Genomic DNA, 19672 nt, shown 5'->3' on the forward strand with positions numbered 1-19672 from the left:
AGTAACCCAAGAACACAAATGAATTAGTAAAAGTTTTCAGCGTCTTTTCTGCAACTTCAGTTACACGCGTTGAGTCACTCTGTGACATCTCATGGACAATTCAAGAGCAGCAGTATTCTTGGGGGAATACTGGGAAGTTAAGCCAGTGGTTACACATTAGAAAGGAAGGCTTTGTATCAGGAAAGATTAAAAGAAATAAATTTTAAAAAAAAGGACAGAGCGCACTTTTGGAATTTCAGACAGTCTAGTCAGACATATAATGTAGATTTTAGATTTTGAAAAAGCAAACATATGAACATCCAATGAATTATTCAAAAACAAACAAAAGAGAAAATTCAGCTAAATTACTTGCAGCAACTACTTTCAATCAAAATTTTGTGTTTGAAAGTGAGACACAGTTGGAGGTGGACAGGGCAAGGGTTCAGAATCAAGGTTAAAAAATAAGAGCACGTGAATGAACCTGTGTATTCCAGGCACATCTTCCCTAGATAAAATCAAGATTACCAAGTATGCCAATTAAAGCGCACACACAAAAAAAATGGTTAGTAGCCCCACCAACTTCACTCCGTAACCCCAGGTACTCCAGGTCACTAAGGCAGCTGATGCTGAGATGAATACCTGAGGAACAACACGTAGGAAACAACAAAAAACTGTGGACCTTTGCCAACAAGATGGCATCCAGAAAAAGTAAAATGGAATTAATGGAGTGACAGTCATCTGAACAATCCAATTAAAAAACCTTAAAGGATAGTAAACTGACTTGCCACTGACATGAGCAAAATAATCCACTTTTCATTCCTGAGGCCCTCCACTATAATGGTTTATTTTTAAAAGGTCAATTTTTAGTAAAGTTTTTTATGTTTGCTTACTTAAGTGTGGTGCTTACAAAAAGCAATTTGATTAGATAAAATCAATTAAATACAATTTTGTTTAAATTATTAAACAAAATATAAAAAACACATTTTCCATTTAAAATTTTTCACTGCATATGTCAGAAAAAAAGGAAATATTTTCATGATTTTTCTCAGAGATCAACAGCATGTCTGCTAAATTCAATCACTAATGAAGCATCTCAAAATCAAAAGCAAAATAAACAGTGGCTTAGGGATGTTATATATGGCAAGAAGACCGTTCTTGCCTGTGTATCAAATTTGAGTATCAGTTAGTTCTTCTTAATAGCATGAACTGTATTCTACAACCAAGAGGACAGCTACAGAGAACACTGCATCTCCCGATGTTTTATGACTACTGGGATACTTTAGAATACCCATGCACATATATCTTGGTAATTGAGTATTAAAAAACCCTCATCTTTAGCGTGCAGAAATTCTATCATTCTCCTTTGTCTTGAGTCATACCATCTGTCTAGAAATAGCTATCAAATAATGAAAAAAGCCATTAATATAGAATGATTTTGCCCTGAAAACACAATATACATACTTAAAGGACTGAAACAGCCGAAGTGTCAGCTTTTCCCAGGATGCCTGCAAGAACTGGGATTACAAAAAAATCCCTTCGTATCAAAGAAAGGTGCTGCAGTTGGTGTTAAACCTCATAGCCAAGAATTTTAGGGACAGAAAAAAAAAAAAGAAAAAAGTGTGTGGAGGATGTGTATATGTTATTTCGGAGCTTTAAGAACCTCCTTTTTTTTTTTTTTTTTTTTTTTTTTACTCCAGGGTCTAAGGAAACTTCCAACAAAAACAGATAAAAACAGATAAAGCAGGAGAGAGTGAGGGTATCTTGACCAGCTGACTAAAAAAAGCCAACAAACAGCTAAGGGAGGATGACGTTGGCTGTGCAATTCACACAGGTAGATTCTCTCCTGTTACTGAACACAATTTGAAATTCTTCAGTCAGACAAACTACGTGGGCTTCAGAGGTTAAGCTGCAATTTGGTTTCCTGCTTAGAAGTACGCTGGTAACTAATGAGAGAAGACAGGGATACCTGAAAAAAAAAACAGAAAGTATGTCTATACTACTGGTGAACTATGGATGGAAAGGCTGTGGGACGACAAAAGTGTGTCCAGTGAGGCATCAGCACTATAACAGCAAGGTTTTCAGGCATAGCCTGGTTACCATTCAGCCTTTATGTGTTGAAGAAACAGATAGGATCTACTGTGCTTGCAAGCAAACTCAATAGCATTTGAGCATCTAAAAGTGACAACTCAACCGTATCTGCTCACTGCAGAATAAAACATCCAACAGACTTGGGTGGGAGGGATCTTCTGTGAATTAATTGGAAGAGATCAATGAAATCTGATGAAGCCATTTCCCATACTCAGAACATATCTATTTTTATTTTGTTTTATTCCTGTCATGTTTTGGTACAAAGTGCTACACAGAAAGTTCTTATATTCACCTAAAACAAACAAACAAACAAAAAACTTAAAATCAGTGTAGGTATTGAAAGCATGCAGGGTAGATACTTTATGCCTGACAGCATAAGTTGTCTTGCTAAGAATGAACTGCCTTATAGACAAAAATTTTAATGTACATTATAAAAAAATTGCAATAGTTCATTCTAGACCCAGGAATTACATTTCCCAGATGTCCCAGGTCACCAGGCCTTCGATTTTAGAATTTATTCAGCTTAGGCACATTACCACCCTACAAACATGCAGCACCCCCAGGGTATTGATATTTATCTAGGCTAGTTACCCTGCTAACAAAAATAATTGCGTACTTACTTACTGACATACACTGTACATACCTGTTCTCACCCAGGAAGATTTCATTAACTGGGACACATTAAGCTTAGGATAATGAAAGGCTGAGGGAAAAACAGAATGGAGGAAAAACATCTGTTAGAACAGTACTCTCAATAACATACACACACACAAAAAGAGAAACCACTTCATACTTTACACTGTCAGTAAGCATCTTATTTACACAGATGTATTACAACTCCTGAGGCCGTGCAGACGCAGTGGTAAAGGCAAGTGCTGTGAACATACACTCCCCCAGTTCATCTCTGAACGAAAAGAAGCTAACTGAAGCAGTCAGATTTATTACCTGAAAGATTTCAAGCTGCTGTACTGAGGTCATTGCTCCTAGAAACTTAAAAGTAAAGCTCACTGTGAATTGTGTTTCTTACCGAGCTAAATGCAGGATAAGACTTCTGCTCAAAGGGCAATGAAGCAATCCATGAGTGTCTGAGAACGAAAACATGACTTCCTATGAGGCAGAAACTACATGGAAATATTAAATGCAAAGAATAAAATTGAATAGATCTGACTTGTGTTCCAGACTCGTGCAGACGGAAATATTTAAAATATATCACCCTGGTAAATTATTTTACAAAAATCACAAAGAAACACACGTAGAAGCATTGTTGTGGACAAATCTAATGGATTATGTGTTTGGCCTGATGGCCCCAAGCTTCCTGTATAAAGCCATGCTCCAGAGTGAAATCCTTGCCCTAGTAAAGTGAATTAAGTCAATTTCCACTGATTTCAATAGAAATAAGATTGTTCCCAAGGTTTCCACTGGAGAGCAGTAAAGACATGTTGGGAAACAAGTGAAGATGGGGGCTGGGCCAACAGTTTCCTCAAGGGAAGTCTTAAGCTTTACTATGGCAATACAAAAGAGGAAGGGTCATAACTTTCTCAAAATATTTAATCCAGATGCAGTTTGCTAAGCATACACAAAGGTTAATTTTTAAACTGTTTCATGGATAGAAAGAATGACCTGGTACATGCTAAACCAATTTAGAACAAAGCTGTCCAGTCTTCAGTTCCAGAGACTGTTTGCCACTACTGCATGTTTTAGACATGTAGAAAATTATCTGTTTTCTAATTTAATTATGACATAAACCTTAGAGTAGCTGACTTCTGTCAGCAAACCTAAAACCCAATTCTTTGCCCTTTAAAAAGCTTACCAATTTTTTGCTAACATAAAAGCAAAGGAATTACTACTTACACTATCTTTTATTTCCACAGATTTATGGATAGTCTTGTGGAAAAAAAGTGAAAATGTGGTTATTTGCACCTTTATTTCGATAATAACAATACCACTAGCTTCAAGAGAACCACCTGGGAGGTACACTGTGACTTACTGTTCAGAATGGTATAAGACGATGGTTCTTTATTCTGAACATGAACATCAGTACTCCGTACACTGACCAGGGTGCATCAAATTTCCAAAACTCAGACATAGAAATAGCACCCCACAGTCCATTTAATTTAACACATTTGTTTTTGGTATACTGCTACATGATTCTTCTGAGCGTAGGTTATAGACTGGAGTTCTATTTGCTCTGGTCATGCAATTGTTCACTTCAATTTAGAAATACAACCTGAACAGAAAAGCATAAACAAAACTGGATCTGTGTTTTCCAAAGCATGGAAAGAGCAAGATAAGAAAATGAGAAATCTTCCAATTGCCACAAAACTTTGAACTGCTAACAGTTGCAGTTGTTTTTTTTTTTCTTCTTTTAAACCAAAATCATGCTTTGCCTCAATACTTAATGCGCTCTTCACGCTTTTTCTAATTAGTACTTGAAAATGATTTAATTCATGCAAATTACTGGATGACTATTCACTTAAACTTTTCACGGAATTAATGAAATTTAAAAATAAACTGACGAGCAGAAAATCTTGAAATTGAAAAGGAGGATGTGCCACAATCACTGGCAGCTAAGGCTGCGTTCTGAAACCTGACAAAGAACGCATGAAATGAAGGACGCTTCTGTAACTCAGACAATGCTCCAAAGCTATAAAATACAGGCTCCAGCCCTTATGGCTTATGCCACAGGCCACTCCAGTGTCTTGCTAAGACTTGTGGCCTGGTCCTGAGCTCAGCTGGAGTCCCAGCACTGCAGCATGATCCTAGTCGCAAGATTCTTAATCCTCCTGGAACTACTGTTTAAAACCAGCCCAGACAAAATGCAATTGCTATTTAGATTGCGGCTGGTCTACTAATGACTATTGATGCATTAATGAAGTATACACTATCCTCATGAGAGGATTCTGTCACGCAGTCCTGAAGTACCTAGCACACCATGTAACGGCATTGATTTGATGCTGAATGAAAAAGCAAAGGGTCACCTAGCCATCTAGAAGTCTCTTGACAGCAATCTGAAGCACATAACTCCACTAACATGGCCTTCACCAGGTATTCTAGTAAGGATATGTCTGATCTTACATGAAGACATGGGACTATGCATGCTAGAATTGGTACCACACTGATTGTTCTTATTTATGATAGATGGAAGAACAGAAAGACAAAGCATGGAAGGAATAAAGTATTTACTATGAGAAGACATACCCCAAAAACTAAGATTCCATGGAAGCACTGGGGTGTACTGTATTAAAACAGTATTTGTTAAAAATCTGATCCAAAATCCACTCTGACAAAAACTACCAAAAAATCTGCAGTCCTTGAACTGTATCATATTATTTCATCTTATCCTATTGGCCTTGCAACATCTCCAAAGTATCTGAAATAGATGCCACCCATCAAAGTGCTAGTTATGACACTGAAAAACAGTCCCAAGGCAACTCTCTCTATTTAAGGCCCTAATAAAAAAAGCAATATATTTGGGGTAGGCTCACAAAGGCCAATATTCCTCATGTAGTCCAGTGTTAGCCTTTGCGTGTCCTCAGAGAAATCTTACAGCCATAAAGACATACTAAGCATATTCCTTCCTATGTGTTTTTTTGTTTGTTTTTGCTTTTTGTTTTTGTTTTTGTTTTTGTTTTTTTTGGTTTTAAAAAAACAAACAACCTATCACCTAGGAACTGTGACTAAACATGCCTTTCTTTCTGCTGATATATAGTTCATGACCACGTAACCGAATGAGTTTGCAGTCTGAAACGAGAGATATAAGGTGGACAATGCAAAGTTAGCAGGCAGAAAGATGTAACCTGGACATTTGAAAATAGCATGTTGCTGAAGTCACTTAGAAGTCTGTAGGGCAAAAAAACAAGTCTGGAAGTTTCCAGGCCCCTCCAACAGCCCTATTCCTGCACAGAACAGTCCATTCTGTCAAACAGACGACTTGTACTGTAGAAACTTACTTTGATGAGTGCAACAAGGAAAAAAAAAAGACTAAGAATTCCTGCTGTTAATCATGTATTGCACAGGGACAACCCACACAATGTAAAGTATAAGCAGTATATATCAATTATGTGAAAAACCCAATGAAAAAACTGCGTGCAAAAGGCTACATGAAGTGAACAGGAAGCAGGGAGCAAATACATTCCTTCAAACAAAGCTCATATTTGGGATAACAAAAGCAAGATCTCACTTCACTTAACAGTGCTGAGTCACAGTGATATTACACAAGCTGCTTGTCCTTAGTATGAATCAATATGAACCCCCTGACAGATCAGCTCACCTACAGATCAGTTCCTTTTCTTCAGGTGCAGGCTGTAAGACTTATCAGATCACCTACAGAGCCCTAAGGAGGGGTCACCACCAAACATATAACTGCTACCAGGCCTGGCAGTCAAGGCACAAATGCCACAGAACTGTGTGGTAAGGAATATTTCACATTTACATATAAATATACCTTCCAAAACTCCCCCCAAATCATGTTGAAAAGTAGAGGGTTGCAAATAATTCGCATAGAGCAAATCAGCTGTCTGTCAAAGGAAGATCTTCTCAACACCTTCCCTGCTGTAAATGCTCTGCAGACTAAGGGAAAACATGAGAACAGAGCCTAGAAAATCAAAGCATTTAGGCACCTCACTGCCAAAGTAGCTCTGAGAATCTGGCTGTTGGTCATCCTCAAGCAGACTGCTGAATAAGATGTCTCAGAAGAGATCTGCCCAACACTGCTGAGCCTTTGGATGTGATTTCTGGCTCTGAAGATCTAAAATGATTTGGCTCAAAACACAGCCACAGTAACAGTGCAAAAAAAGAAACACGTGGAAACAGCTAAAAGTAACTGAGTGAGGATGCCTCGCTTACAGAAGTGTATGGACTACGTCCATTATTGCTTGCTGACAGACAGACCCATAGCTCTGAACAAGCTGAGAAGCTGCATTCTCACTTTGCTGACTTATCAAATGGCACCACGTCTGCTGTTCCACAACACTGAAACCAAACACACTGAGGCACTACTGAGACCAAACCAGAGAAGTGCAAAATCTAAATGAGCTATCCTGCAGTGGGCTAAACCTGTAATTAAATAAGAGTTGCTCTAGTGACGTGCTGTCACAGAGCTCCACTGGCATCAAACAGGAATCAGCCCCACTAAAAGCATGCAGATAACATGGGGAGAGTCCCTGGTCTGAGCACTAAATAAATTAGCTTTACATTTCTTAAATACCAGTAAGGGTGAAGGGGGGAAAAGAGCAGCACATATGCATGTTTAATAGCAGTGTTTTTCCCCTATGACCAGTCTTGTCTTTCAGGATACACTGACCTTGGCAGAAATTCTGTTATCATCTAATTGCACTGTACCACCATCACACAATCTGGAAGATGGGATTCTCAGCAAGGGGCAACCTGCAAATTCACTACACTACAAATATCTCTCCAGAATATATGTGGATGTAAGTAAAAATAGTAGGATTAGATGTGTGTACTTCACAGGGAAAAAAACAAACAAACAAAAAACAACATCAAGACACTAAAAATAATACCCAAGAGACTAGAAGTAATAAACTCAAGGGCAAAGGTGAAAAAAAAATCCATGCATAGTGAAGAGAAACATCTTTCAAGCAATCATGGCAAGAGGAACATTTATTTTGAATTCAGTGAGAAACAAAGATCACAGCCCACAGTCTGAGAACTTCTGTGGCCTCACAAGGGACAAGGAAATGCTAGTCATCTACGGAGAAGGCTTTTGGTCCTGGCTCTTTTAAATACTGCTACCACTGCAAAGGTACAGTCTATGTGAGACCAAGTGAGAACAGAATTTTTAAAAGGAAATGAGAAGGTTAATACAACATCTGCTACATTTTTAATTGGTTATGAGAACAGAGGGATCAAAATCCCTCAAAATTAAAACAAAAAGATTTTAAAAAAATGAATACTACTTCTAGTCATTGGGAAATTATCATGTATATAGATTTAAAGGTGCTGCACAGCACAACGTTCAGTGACAATGATTCTCCTTGTCCTGTCTTCATTGACATACTACTGTACAGCTGCATAATGAACAACACCTACCATTAGGCCTGATTTTCCATCAGACATTTGACTACACAGACAGAATCACTGCGTCAGGTGCTGTGCACCTACATAGCCCACAAAAAGTAACTTAGGTGATTAAAAATCTGCATTGTAAAGTACTGTGAGATAGGAGAAACTGGGAATTAATGGACTAGGTTAACATGAATGGGTTCCATCAGGAAAGGCAGTACTGTTCTCTCATGATCTTACGTTCATGAGTCATTGTTGCAATGAACAATCCACTAGTGTACAAGGATTATTGTTGAACTTAGATACTTGGCATACTTATGAGACTGAGGTCCCCTGCAAAATCTAACCAATCATAAGCTGTCAAGAATGAACATCAAGGAAACTGCTTTGCAGGCAGTTCCCATTAATCTAAGTTTAGAATGACCACCGACTGGAAAAAGTGACTTGCAATGCAAGTTGCACACAGAAAGTGAGTAAGATACTTAAAATACCTTAAAAGATAAAAGACTACTTTAAAAAGCATTGCTACTGACTAACAGATAACCCAGACTTGGGCAAATATAAACTTATGCTGACACTATCCCATGCTTTCTACAAGTCAGTCACAGTTGAGCACAGCACAGAGCCCAAGGTAGTAAACCCTGACGAGAAGCAGCAAAGGCATTGTAGACATAATAAAGACACACTGCACACAAGCATTGATCAACGTGGCTATCTTTTTGTTGTTTGTTTGTTCTAAAGTACCTGGACTAAGACCAGGGAAAATGGTGCCAGGTGCAGCACAACTGGCCCAGTGCAGAAGGAAAGAATGATGACAAAAGCAACAAGTTGCTGTAACACTGATACACACTACACGAGCAGAGAGGTACGGACTTGCTCAGCAGAATTCATGATGCAAGTCAGATACTTAAAGACACATTATCACTTATGCACAAAATTAATTTTACAGAGTAGGGGAAAAATTACTTTAAAAAAAGATATTTTGCAGTCTTGGCAACAAGTACTCACGTTCAGCAATTTGCTGCACAGGAAAACCCAGATAGAAGCTGAATTCCACCACGGACAAGTTTCTTAACTGCTCACTGACTTCGGACCCATTTAGAAAACCGTATCTATCTCGGATGGCAAAAATGATGCTCACAGGGCCCTGACGAAATGCAGCCCCAGGCCTACTCAGAGTTATATTCAGTATCTGAAAAGACAAGATTGGAACACTGTCAGCAAAATCAAATCACTGGCATATCTATTTGTTCCTTGACAGATTTTTTTTTTCCATAATGTGAGGGGAGAGTATTTTATATCAAAGCAGAGGAACATCGATTCCAGATTGATTCGGCATACTGAGTCTCAAAGAGGCCAAGTTACACATGCTTCCTCTTTCTAAGGATTATCCTTTCAGGTCATTCATAATCCACAATGATCTGAAAGCTATCATTCAGAAAATGATGGAAAAAATGCCAATATCAAACTCTATGGAACAGACAGGAAAATACCATGACAAAGACACGGTATGAAAATAGCTCTTGGTCCTAACCTACTGCACCATGCATACCCAGACCCTACAACTGTGAGAAGTCTCACTCTGCCACCTAAGTACAGAGCAACTGTGTATATACAGACAAACCTCTTCCAAGCAGTAATAAACTATTTAAAAAGAAAGTTTCCTAAGTCAATACGCCAAGAAATTGTTTTGCATGTTCTGTCTTCATTCTATCCGTATTCTACCTATATTGCTTCACTCAGTTGTACAGTTTTGAGTACGTATCTACGCACTTTACTATATGTACTACATAGTACTTCATGTACTCTAAATTTTGTATCATATTTGCCACTGTGACCATTTTATGGTAGCACCGACAGGCATTTATGGTGCCCATTAGATAGCACTTTTTTTTTTTTTTAATACTAATTCTAGTATTACAACAAAGCTAGAAAAAAATAAGAATTCAGAGAGAAGAGGGAGTTAGTCTCGTAAGTTGAATTATTGACTTGCCAAGGAGTTTTAAGCTCTGCCATGATTCAGTACCCAGCACATACACAATACATTTCACATATGATGTTCCAGTAGCAGCTGTCACAGACAGTGGCATCATGTACACTGTAAGTATTTATAGAACTCAGAAGCAACTAGCATGTTTGCTCATATAATGACAGTGTGTGTTTTGGTATTTCCTAATAGGATCCTCTGAGTGGCAACAAGACCTGGAAGGTGTCTTCCAACAAAAACATACTGCCTGCACCCTATCCTGTAATAATAAAATCCAATGAAGATGTGTTTGAACAGGGTTGGGGCAGCCTTTATGTGGAAGTATAAGCCTGTTTATATTCCTATTATATTCACTAATGCTTCTTGATATGAATCACCATCTTCTTGGATCTTCTTTTCAGTAAGCTTGAAATGAGACTAGTAAGTGGACCAGTGGACCCAAATTACTTTGCAGGAAAAAAAAAAAAAAAAAAAAAAGAAAAGACTTTATTACAAAGCCTCACTGTTCTACATGATCTAGATAGCAAGGCATCTGAGGACGCCTAACGCATTTTACCAGCTGTGTTAAACAAGACAACTGGAAGTGAGGAGAAAAAGGCAAAGATAAGAAACATTTTTCTTCTTACCTGCACAGTGAAGTTGTAGAACTCCTGGTGTTGCTTGCTCACCTCCATGAATGCCATCGTCAGCCCCTTTTCAATGCGCTGGCTGAAGTCGCAGAACCCAATATCCACATTTCGAGGCACAAACTGAAGCACTGAAGGCAAAGGGTACACATTATTACTACAGACAAGCACTTCCATGAAAAAGAACTACATGAGCGTGAGAATCCTCATGCCACAGGGCTAGCACTTTTTCATGGAATTCAGGACATATTCAATGAAAACCTGGGCAGAAACACAGTAGAAATACATTTTGCACTGGTGCAGTAAATTCTCTACTTTCTAGTATCTGTTGCAGCAGCAATTAGATTACTGAACAATACTACTGACAAAATACCCACTGCTTCCTCCTGTATACTGAAAGACCTTTGCTGCATACAAGCTTGCTAAAGGACTGGAGCACTGAACCAACCACACTGAAATCCTTAATTACCCCAGCAGTTCAATGAAAATCTCAAGGAAAATAGTAAAAAATTTCTTTGTAGACTCAAATTTAATATTTAGCTTATCTAAAAGACCACACACTGGATTCATTCGTACACATCAGTATCAGTCTAACACTTTCAAAATACCCAATTAGCAGCCAATCTTTTAGATCTATATAGATATACCTTAACATCTTCCACAGGAAAGAAAGAATGAGCACAGCAGAGAAAGAGTGAGCAGGCATACAGACCTCTAGCTATACACACAGCTATCTGCACATTTCCTGATATATTCTTACACAAAGAAATGCTATCAACAGGTCACAGATCCTAATAGTAATATTATACAAAGATCAAGACGAGAAAATACAGCTATCATCTGTTTAACCATGCTAAGCAGTGGAAAAAGATGTCACACACACAGAACTGATGTCTCACAATTCAGATATTAACACAGAAGAAACAGCACATGAAACATACCTGAATAAAAGCAGCTATGTTTGACATCCATGTACTCTATTGCCCATGTACTTAATTCTTGTTACTGTCTCATTTCTCAATCAAACTCCATTATGTGGTTAATACGTTACTTTAGATTATTAGCAGTCATGGACTGCTGCCATACAGCAGCCATGGAAAGCTGAATGCTATATGAGCTTTTGCTCACTGATTCTCCTACACTGAAAATTCTAAAAAGCATAATTTAAGGTAAACATAATTCAAAATGTGAGTCAAGCATTACAAAGTAGCAGCACTGTGATTTTGCAAGTGTTTCCCACGAGCTTTGCTTGTTTCATCTTTGCAAAATGCTACAAGAGAAGTGGAGAGAAGTGGACAGGCAAGGGGCCACTGAAAATAGACTCACTTTGCAGCATGAGAATACTCTTAACACTTAAAGCAATACAAAGAATGCAAACTTTTTTCACTTGTTCCAGCAGCGAACCATCAACTGAAATATGAAGCAAGGAAAAGAGCATACATATTTTGCAATTCACTAAGAAAACTTTCCTGAAAAAACAAACAAACATGAAATGACAGGGTTAATCATCTACAAATTATTTACAGCAAGTACTTTGTTAACAGCCATGAGTGAATGCTCACAGCAGTGGAACACAGGGTTTTTATTTGATCTCATGTACTTATCACAAAACTCTCCACAAGTGCAGAAGTGTGAATCAGTATGAAGCTACATCTCCTCCTCTTTGTGTCAGGAAGAACTCACCTGTCTGAACCTGGAATCTGTTATCGGGCATGGCGAAAGAAGGATGCAACGAGAGGATCAGGGGGGTCTCACCACGAAGAAGACTGCTGTTCACAAGCACATTTATGACAGCTATTGCCGTGTAAACAAAAGGACCTGATGTCACCAAGAAAGCATATTTCGGGGAAATTTTATAAACCTACAAAAAAAAAAAAAAAAGAAAAAAGAAAAAAGAAAAAAATCTTCAACGTGAAATTTGGCAACAACACTTGAGACTTACAGAGTCCTGTGCATTTCAAAGCTTAGACTTCAAAATGTAAGAAAATGCAATCTTTATTTTACAGAGATAGAAACACTCACACTGACAGCACTGTGCCTTGCAGCCTCTGGTCCAGTGCATCAGAAAGACACTTCCCCTGTGCTAACCGCACCCACTGGAAACTCTCCAATGCAACACACCTACCTCCGCACTTCTCCATTTATCACGTCACAGCACAGTGGCACTCCACCTGGTCTGCATTCCCCAGCAGCATGTAAGAGTTCCCATACAAATTGTTACCTACTTACTGAACCATTTGCAGAGCTTCTGCACTTCAGGCCTGTGCTACAGAACAAACGCATCCTGTAACATTCACATGTGATGTGTGAGAAACAAAATACACATAAACTGTGTTTTATGGATATAATTCTCACACACAAGTATTCTGGAGAATGCTTCTCCCCATTTGCTTTCTTCAACGTAGTTACCTCAATTACAATTTTCCTCCTCCACTTCATCTCCTGACACTGAGACTTCTCAAAAACCCCGAGGAGCTTTAGTCATCATGTAAAAGAAATGAAATTGAAAGTTAAATATGAACCTAGGCAAATGTTTCCAGGCAGAGGCTTTTATGCATTATTATTCTGTCACCTAAGTAAAAACAAGCTGAAGGCTTTTATTTATTTAAACACACTGCGATGCCTTCTCTCCCTAAGAGAAACTATCTCAATATCAAGGACTCTGATTTCCCCAGCATTATTTTTTTCCTATTTCTTTTACTTCATGGTTTGTTTAATTTGCCCGAGGCAGTCACGCTACAGTATTTTGAGATATCCAACACGATGGCCTCACAAATAAATAATCTAAACCAGCGATGCAAATGTTCTGATAAATGTGCACCTCTTAAATGAATAGATGCTGGCATCTTGCAGGCTTTGCGCTAGTGAAGGGATTTTTCAGACACGCTCAACTTCAAGATGAGCCTCATGGAAAAGCACAGTGCTACTTAAAGTGTCACCCACATGTTCCTTACTGGTATTTCTGCAATAGTGCACCATAATGATAATTGGTGTTTAGATGAGACAGTAAGCAGCCCTTTCCTGTCCATGTATTTCAAACACCATGTATTTCAAAGAGATCTTCACCAAAAGAAACTACCTAAATAGCAGAAGAAAACAACAACAACAACAAAAAACTGTCTTGCTCATTATTTCTTCCTTCTTCTTAGGCCACAAATATATGCAGCATCCTGCTTTTATGAATGGATTTAGACCCAGAGAATTCAAATTTGTTTGATATGAGTAATATGCACAGCTCTTTTGAGCTCTTCTTATCTGAAATTTTATCCTTTTATCTCAGGATGAAATGATCTCTGCAGCTTCAGTTTGTCAAATGGAAAACAGCAGTTATAATGGGTAAGACATTGAAAAGAAAAGTTACATTACTTGCACAAAAGACTGCTTAAAAGCAAGAAAAAGAAGAGATAGAATTAAAAATTTTACAGACAATTTGCTGGTGATTTCTGAAGCCATATACACCGAAGAAGAGAGGCCTAGTACAGCATCTCTACAATACTGTTGTCATGGACTATAGTTAGGTATTTCAGACAAGGATGCAAGCCTCTGATAACCAGCTCAGCTGCCTGCACCTCTGACCTGTTCCAGTGCACCACAGATGCAATGTAAGCAGCCTACCCCAGAGACTCCTCTGAAATTTTGCATCAACTTCTTCATCTTAACAGCTAACACTCACGCCTCCCTTTTGTGCTCCTTTTTGGGTGAAAGTAATGCTACAAAAATGGAAGCTTAAAATAATTTTTTTTGAAGTGTAATCTTAAGGAAGGTAGATTAGAAGCACTGTAGGTGAAAGCAATAGCTATTTCTGTTTGTGATATTGCAGCTTTGTCTTAAGTTACATCTCAACAACTGAATTCAGACACCAGAAGTAATACAGCCATGTTAGCATGATGCTGTTTACAAGGTAATTCACATAAAAGTTTGGAAAGTTATCTAGGATGCATAAGCACAGCTCAACTCTTGCTTCACAAGTGAGAACAGCTCCTCTTGGTGCAGCTAAATGGTTCCCAAACCCAGCCAACCATCCAACCCTCTCTTGGAGGTTTCATTTCTACTGCCAGGACAGTGAGATGCTACCAAACTAGCTAGCTGAAGCACCAGTTTTAGAGCACTACCTATTCAAGTACAATTTCTTACATTAAACAGGCACAGATTTCTTACCTTAATGCCTTGAGCCATGAATCTGGAGAAGCACTCAAAACTCAACATGCACAACTGAGCCACCAGCAAAAGCAGAAAGCTTCAGTACAAGTCATTGCACCTTCTCAAGTTTAGCCATTCCCTCTCCTAAAACAGCTAATCCAACCCTGCTGTTTCCAGGATACAGCCTCTCTCATTCAAAGCTAATCTGACAAGAGAGAATGCATCTCGTATGGCACGTTTTTAAGTCCCAGTTTATTAGAGGCTAGAAAAGTATTTGGGGAAAACATCACTGCTTGCTTACTCCATCCCTTATGACTTTCCCTAGGCATTTGCTATAGATTATTGTCAGCTAAACTATTCAATTAGATGCACCTTTGGTACTATCTAATCCATGCCTACATACCACTGTATTATGCTGTGCAAACATCTGGCAGAAGGCATAAAAAAAGGATTTCCTCACCACCACCTTATTAAGCATTCTGTAATGAGTCTACAGGGAGCATTTAACTTCACGAAGATGGGCTACAAAGGCTCACAGGTCTTAAAAATGAAACAGATTCTGCCCCTACACGCAATGGGATCCTAAGGCAACAATTCTTCCCCCATTTTCACACACCTAAATGATAACAGCCACAGTTTCAGCAGCAGTGAGTAGCAATGAATGTTACAGAAGCCAGTGCAAATCCACAAGGTGGCATCTTTGAAAAAAGTATTTAACTGCCAGACAGAGAACTCGTTTCCTTACTTTTGAGGCAGAGGTTTGCAGATTTTGGATCACAGAAACCTACAGGTTAAGGCCAGGTCCAAAATCCCGGATTAAATGCAGCAACAAAGTGACTGTGGCATACATTACACTGCATGATAAAAATCCCTAACAAAGTGAGGCTGACAATAAGCTTTTTTCTGTTTGTATGAACTTAATGGCAGCAGGGTCCTTATAACAAGTCACTGCCAACACTTTTTTTTTTTTTTTCCTCTTGCCCCAGTGCAACAAAGCTAAAGTCAACTGAAGATTGTCTAGCAAATCTTACCCAAGTATCCTAAGATTTACATTAGAGAAAGTTGACAAAAAATTGCTCTGGTTCAAAGAATAGGCAAACAATAGGGTCTTATTCTTCTGCAGATGCAATGCATTGAAACCAACTAGAAAGAGAGAATTTAAAAATTTTCAGTTATTCTCACTTTGCTAAGAAGAAAATTGTAAAAAAAAAAGTTTTTTCATTAGACAGGATTCAAGCCTGCCCCACTTTTTTCCTACTTCATCAGTTCAGAATGTTAGAAATAATAAAGAACCAGAGCCCAAAGTTTTTTTCCCCAACTTTTTCAGTTGAAAAGTAATTCTCCTTCCAGTATTAAACTTGGATTATATTTAAAGTGAGCAGCAGTTATATCCATCGTTGCCATGGATTTTATTTTTAAAGCACACGTTACTACCAAGTTAAATTTAACAAGACTGTCTCCTGATTTACTGTGCATTACATCACAACGAGGGAACAACATCTGGGAGCTGTCATAAAAGCCATAGTAAAAAAAAAAAGCAGCTTAAAGAAGTGCACTGCTTCACCGTAACTTCCAAACGCACACTCAGTTCCTGGGTACTCTTGACTAACAAGAGTCATGTCTGCTTGATTAATTTAGTTCAGTAATATGAGACAGTTCTGTGTAAAATTTTGCATTACATCACCATTAAACATGCTGACATAGAAAGCTCCTTATTTATAGTAACCATTTGGTTAGCATTTTACTGTTAGAGTTGAAAACATTATTTTCAGTGCAAAAATACTGATATCCAAGGCATCACAAAGAGAACTCATATGACAGCAGCATTCTAGCATAAAATAAGCATAAGTGACTCCATGGAGATGTTTTCTCCTTTCGATAAAATAGAATTTGCAAAGAATGAAGCTGGACTAACTGCATTATGTATAAAAGCAGTTGCCAGAAAGCAGCCTTAGAGCCAAAACACACTATTGAAAGCTCTGCAAGGCCATAGTGGGCATGAAATGAAAGACTAAAGGGTAAAAATATAAAGAAGAAATATATCAAATGTTTGCTCTACTCAGCCTTCGGGTACTTAGCAATACATTTTGTATTACTGGCATTACTATTGCAAGGCATATAAGGTCACTGAAAATCACTGTAGCTTCATCATCATGAGTTTTTGACTTCTACTTGCCTATGCCAGTTTGCACAAACTGAAGGTGTAAATCCACCATCCAGAATAAAAATATTTAATTTGCAAAAATCCTTAAAGCTTATGGGCAGGTATTGCTAAAAGGAACAAAACTAAACGTAATCTATAGGGGCAGCTCACTGCGGCTGAAGCTTGGCAGAAATTTGTCACACTTTATCTTGACTGAGAAGTAGACAGGTATGTTCTCAAACAACAGACAAGAGCTGTTTAATTACTGAGTGCAGTGGTTGTGGCAGGAGCTGTCAAAAGACCTTTTTCCCACAAAGATCAGCAAGTAGGTAAAAGCACTACCATCATGGGCTTCTGTGCACGGAGATATTCAACTTACGTTCAACATTCAAGCTGGCACATGAGTTAACTTTATCATAAAAGTGAAATCAGAGACTCAACAAAAAGTAAGAAAATTAAGCAGGAACCACACAAGAAATAAGGTACCACCTTGGTGCTGGGCTATCACAACCAAATGAACATAGAAATGACACACTGCAAGCACAGATGAACCTGCAACCTACCCCCACAATTCCACTGAAATATTCCATTTTTTCCCCAATATTGAATTACCTGATTACACAACAAATGTAACCCCAAAACACATCTTCGATCATTTTCTTCTCAGACAGAGGGTTTGAGGAAGAAGTGGATGAATAGAGTATTAAACTTCAACTCAGTGGATACTCACTCCAAGGTTAGGGAACAACACTGAAATGTTGTTCAAAGACAATTCCTTGAACATCAGTGGAGAGTTTTTTTGTTTTTTTTAAAGCACAAATTCTTTTACCCTATGAGTGGGGGAAGGAGAGGAGGGGAAGAAATCCAGTCACACCTACTTGAAGGCTTAAAAAATAACATCTTATCATTGCACACCTGATTTTTTTTCATCCTGCCTTTCCTGCCAAATCCAGCATTTGGGATTCCACCACTTTCCATGTAAGTGCTGATGACCTCACAAGATAAAATAGCACAAGGTGGTGAAGAATGGTTTGCTTTGTTTAAGGCACTATGCATGTAATCAGCTAGCAGGAGAAACAAAACTCTAACAGGTATTTTAGAAGTGTAAAAGTTTTTCAGCTCATTTTCACTTCACCAGTCAGAGCAGGTGTGGAATAGTGGCAGGGCACTGCTTGATCAGCTATGACAAAAACAAGAAAGGTCTGCCCTAGAAAATAAATTACATTCTAAAAGTATAAAAATTAAATAAAAGTCATACATTAAAAAAAAAAATCTAACATTTAAGTTGGAATAAACCTTTCAGTGCTTTAGCATCATATACATTGTTCTTAAATCACTGTTTTAGCCTGTGAACTAAAACCACTATTGCATTAGAGTGATCAAATAGCACTTGTACACGCTTCATACCACTTACCTCTAGCTCTACTGATCGCCTGAACTGAACTCTGAGCACTTCTCTGATGGATTCACTGACATTTTGTAGAACAGCTCTTCGGGCCAGCACTGGAAATTAATGTCAGTCAGTAAATATACTTTAGCTTCATCTCTTAGGTTTTATTCAAAGCTGCATTTTTCAATTGTGTAATGCATGAAAAAGCAGACAGTGAGATCAGCTGAGTCAAATGGATAAGACAATAGCAAGGAAACAGTGAAAGTTGTGACTGTATCCTAAAAAGTGACTTAAGGAACTCCAGGTTTGTTTTCTCTCATTTTTGTCCATATCTATTGTCTTTAGTATTCTAGCCAAGCAATCTTCTTAAGAGCCACTCAGGCATTCAAATGGGATCTGAAACTCACAGCACATTCGGTCTGATCCATGCACCACAATGAGCTTGCTGTCATAACACAGCTCAAGTTTTGTAGGCAACGCATGGAATGCAGATGTGGTCAGAAAAAAGCCACAGAAAATATGCATCTACTTTTCACTTAAATAAAAGTAAACAAACGTGACATTGATTGCTGAAAGGGATATCCACCGAGTAAGAAACTGCTTCAAAAACCCCAAGCCCCTATGGATGTTACGTCTGCTTGAGACTGACTATGGTCAAGGAGACAACTGAGAAGTGTCACATTGTCAGTCTGCACTGACTTTTCATCAGTAACTTGCCTACAAAACTAATCAAATTACAAGTGAATATAAATCTTTGTCCTCACCAGCAGTGAGCTCACGTTCGTATCTGGAGAATAAGAGTATTCTCATTTTGCTTTCCGTATTACAGCAAAGCTTAAGGACAAAACGTGTTGACTACCACAGAGCACGCAGCATTTCTACAGCTGCCCTGGGTTAGTTCTCTGGTAGTGCCTTGTTAAAAAAGCCAAGGAAGTGGGAAAACACCAAAAAAACAAAACCAGATGCTGAGACAACTGGTTCTGAAAAACACTAACGTCACTTTTTCTGGTTAAAACCACACCAAACCTAGTAAGTATGGGACGAGGGAAAATATAAACATAAGCTAGGACAGTAAAATGATAAAAACGGTAACAAAGCCCAAATATTTTTGAAGCCAAATTTCTTCTTTCGTATTAAAACATTACCTCTCATGTGGACTTTATGCAAACAACAGCATCAACTTTAAGGAGAAACTTAGTCAGAACATCAGGCAGAACATTAACAGAATAATGTTCATCTTCCACCAATCAAGGGATAAAGCATCCTGAAATATATGTACTTGTATATATGTATAA

The 19672-nt window shown here is 38.3% G+C and overlaps 1 protein-coding gene across 2 annotated transcripts in view; it reads right to left on the reverse strand.

Moving 5' to 3' along the window:
- The window catches only part of KIAA1549, a 138795-nt gene that overhangs the window by 52651 nt on the left and 66472 nt on the right, over positions 1-19672 (reverse strand). For both annotated transcript variants that reach the window (XM_084295904.1, XM_084295905.1), the window contains exons 3-7: positions 18402-18490; positions 12388-12565; positions 10705-10835; positions 9100-9283; positions 2711-2770 (exon numbers count right to left, since the gene is read on the reverse strand). In XM_084295904.1, coding sequence (XP_084152030.1) covers positions 2711-2770; positions 9100-9283; positions 10705-10835; positions 12388-12565; positions 18402-18490 — 642 coding nt within the window. The remainder of the gene's footprint in view (positions 1-2710; positions 2771-9099; positions 9284-10704; positions 10836-12387; positions 12566-18401; positions 18491-19672) is intronic.

This window comes from Netta rufina (assembly GCF_964035555.1).
Source record: "Netta rufina genome assembly, chromosome: 1".
Taxonomy (NCBI): Eukaryota; Metazoa; Chordata; class Aves; order Anseriformes; family Anatidae; genus Netta; species Netta rufina.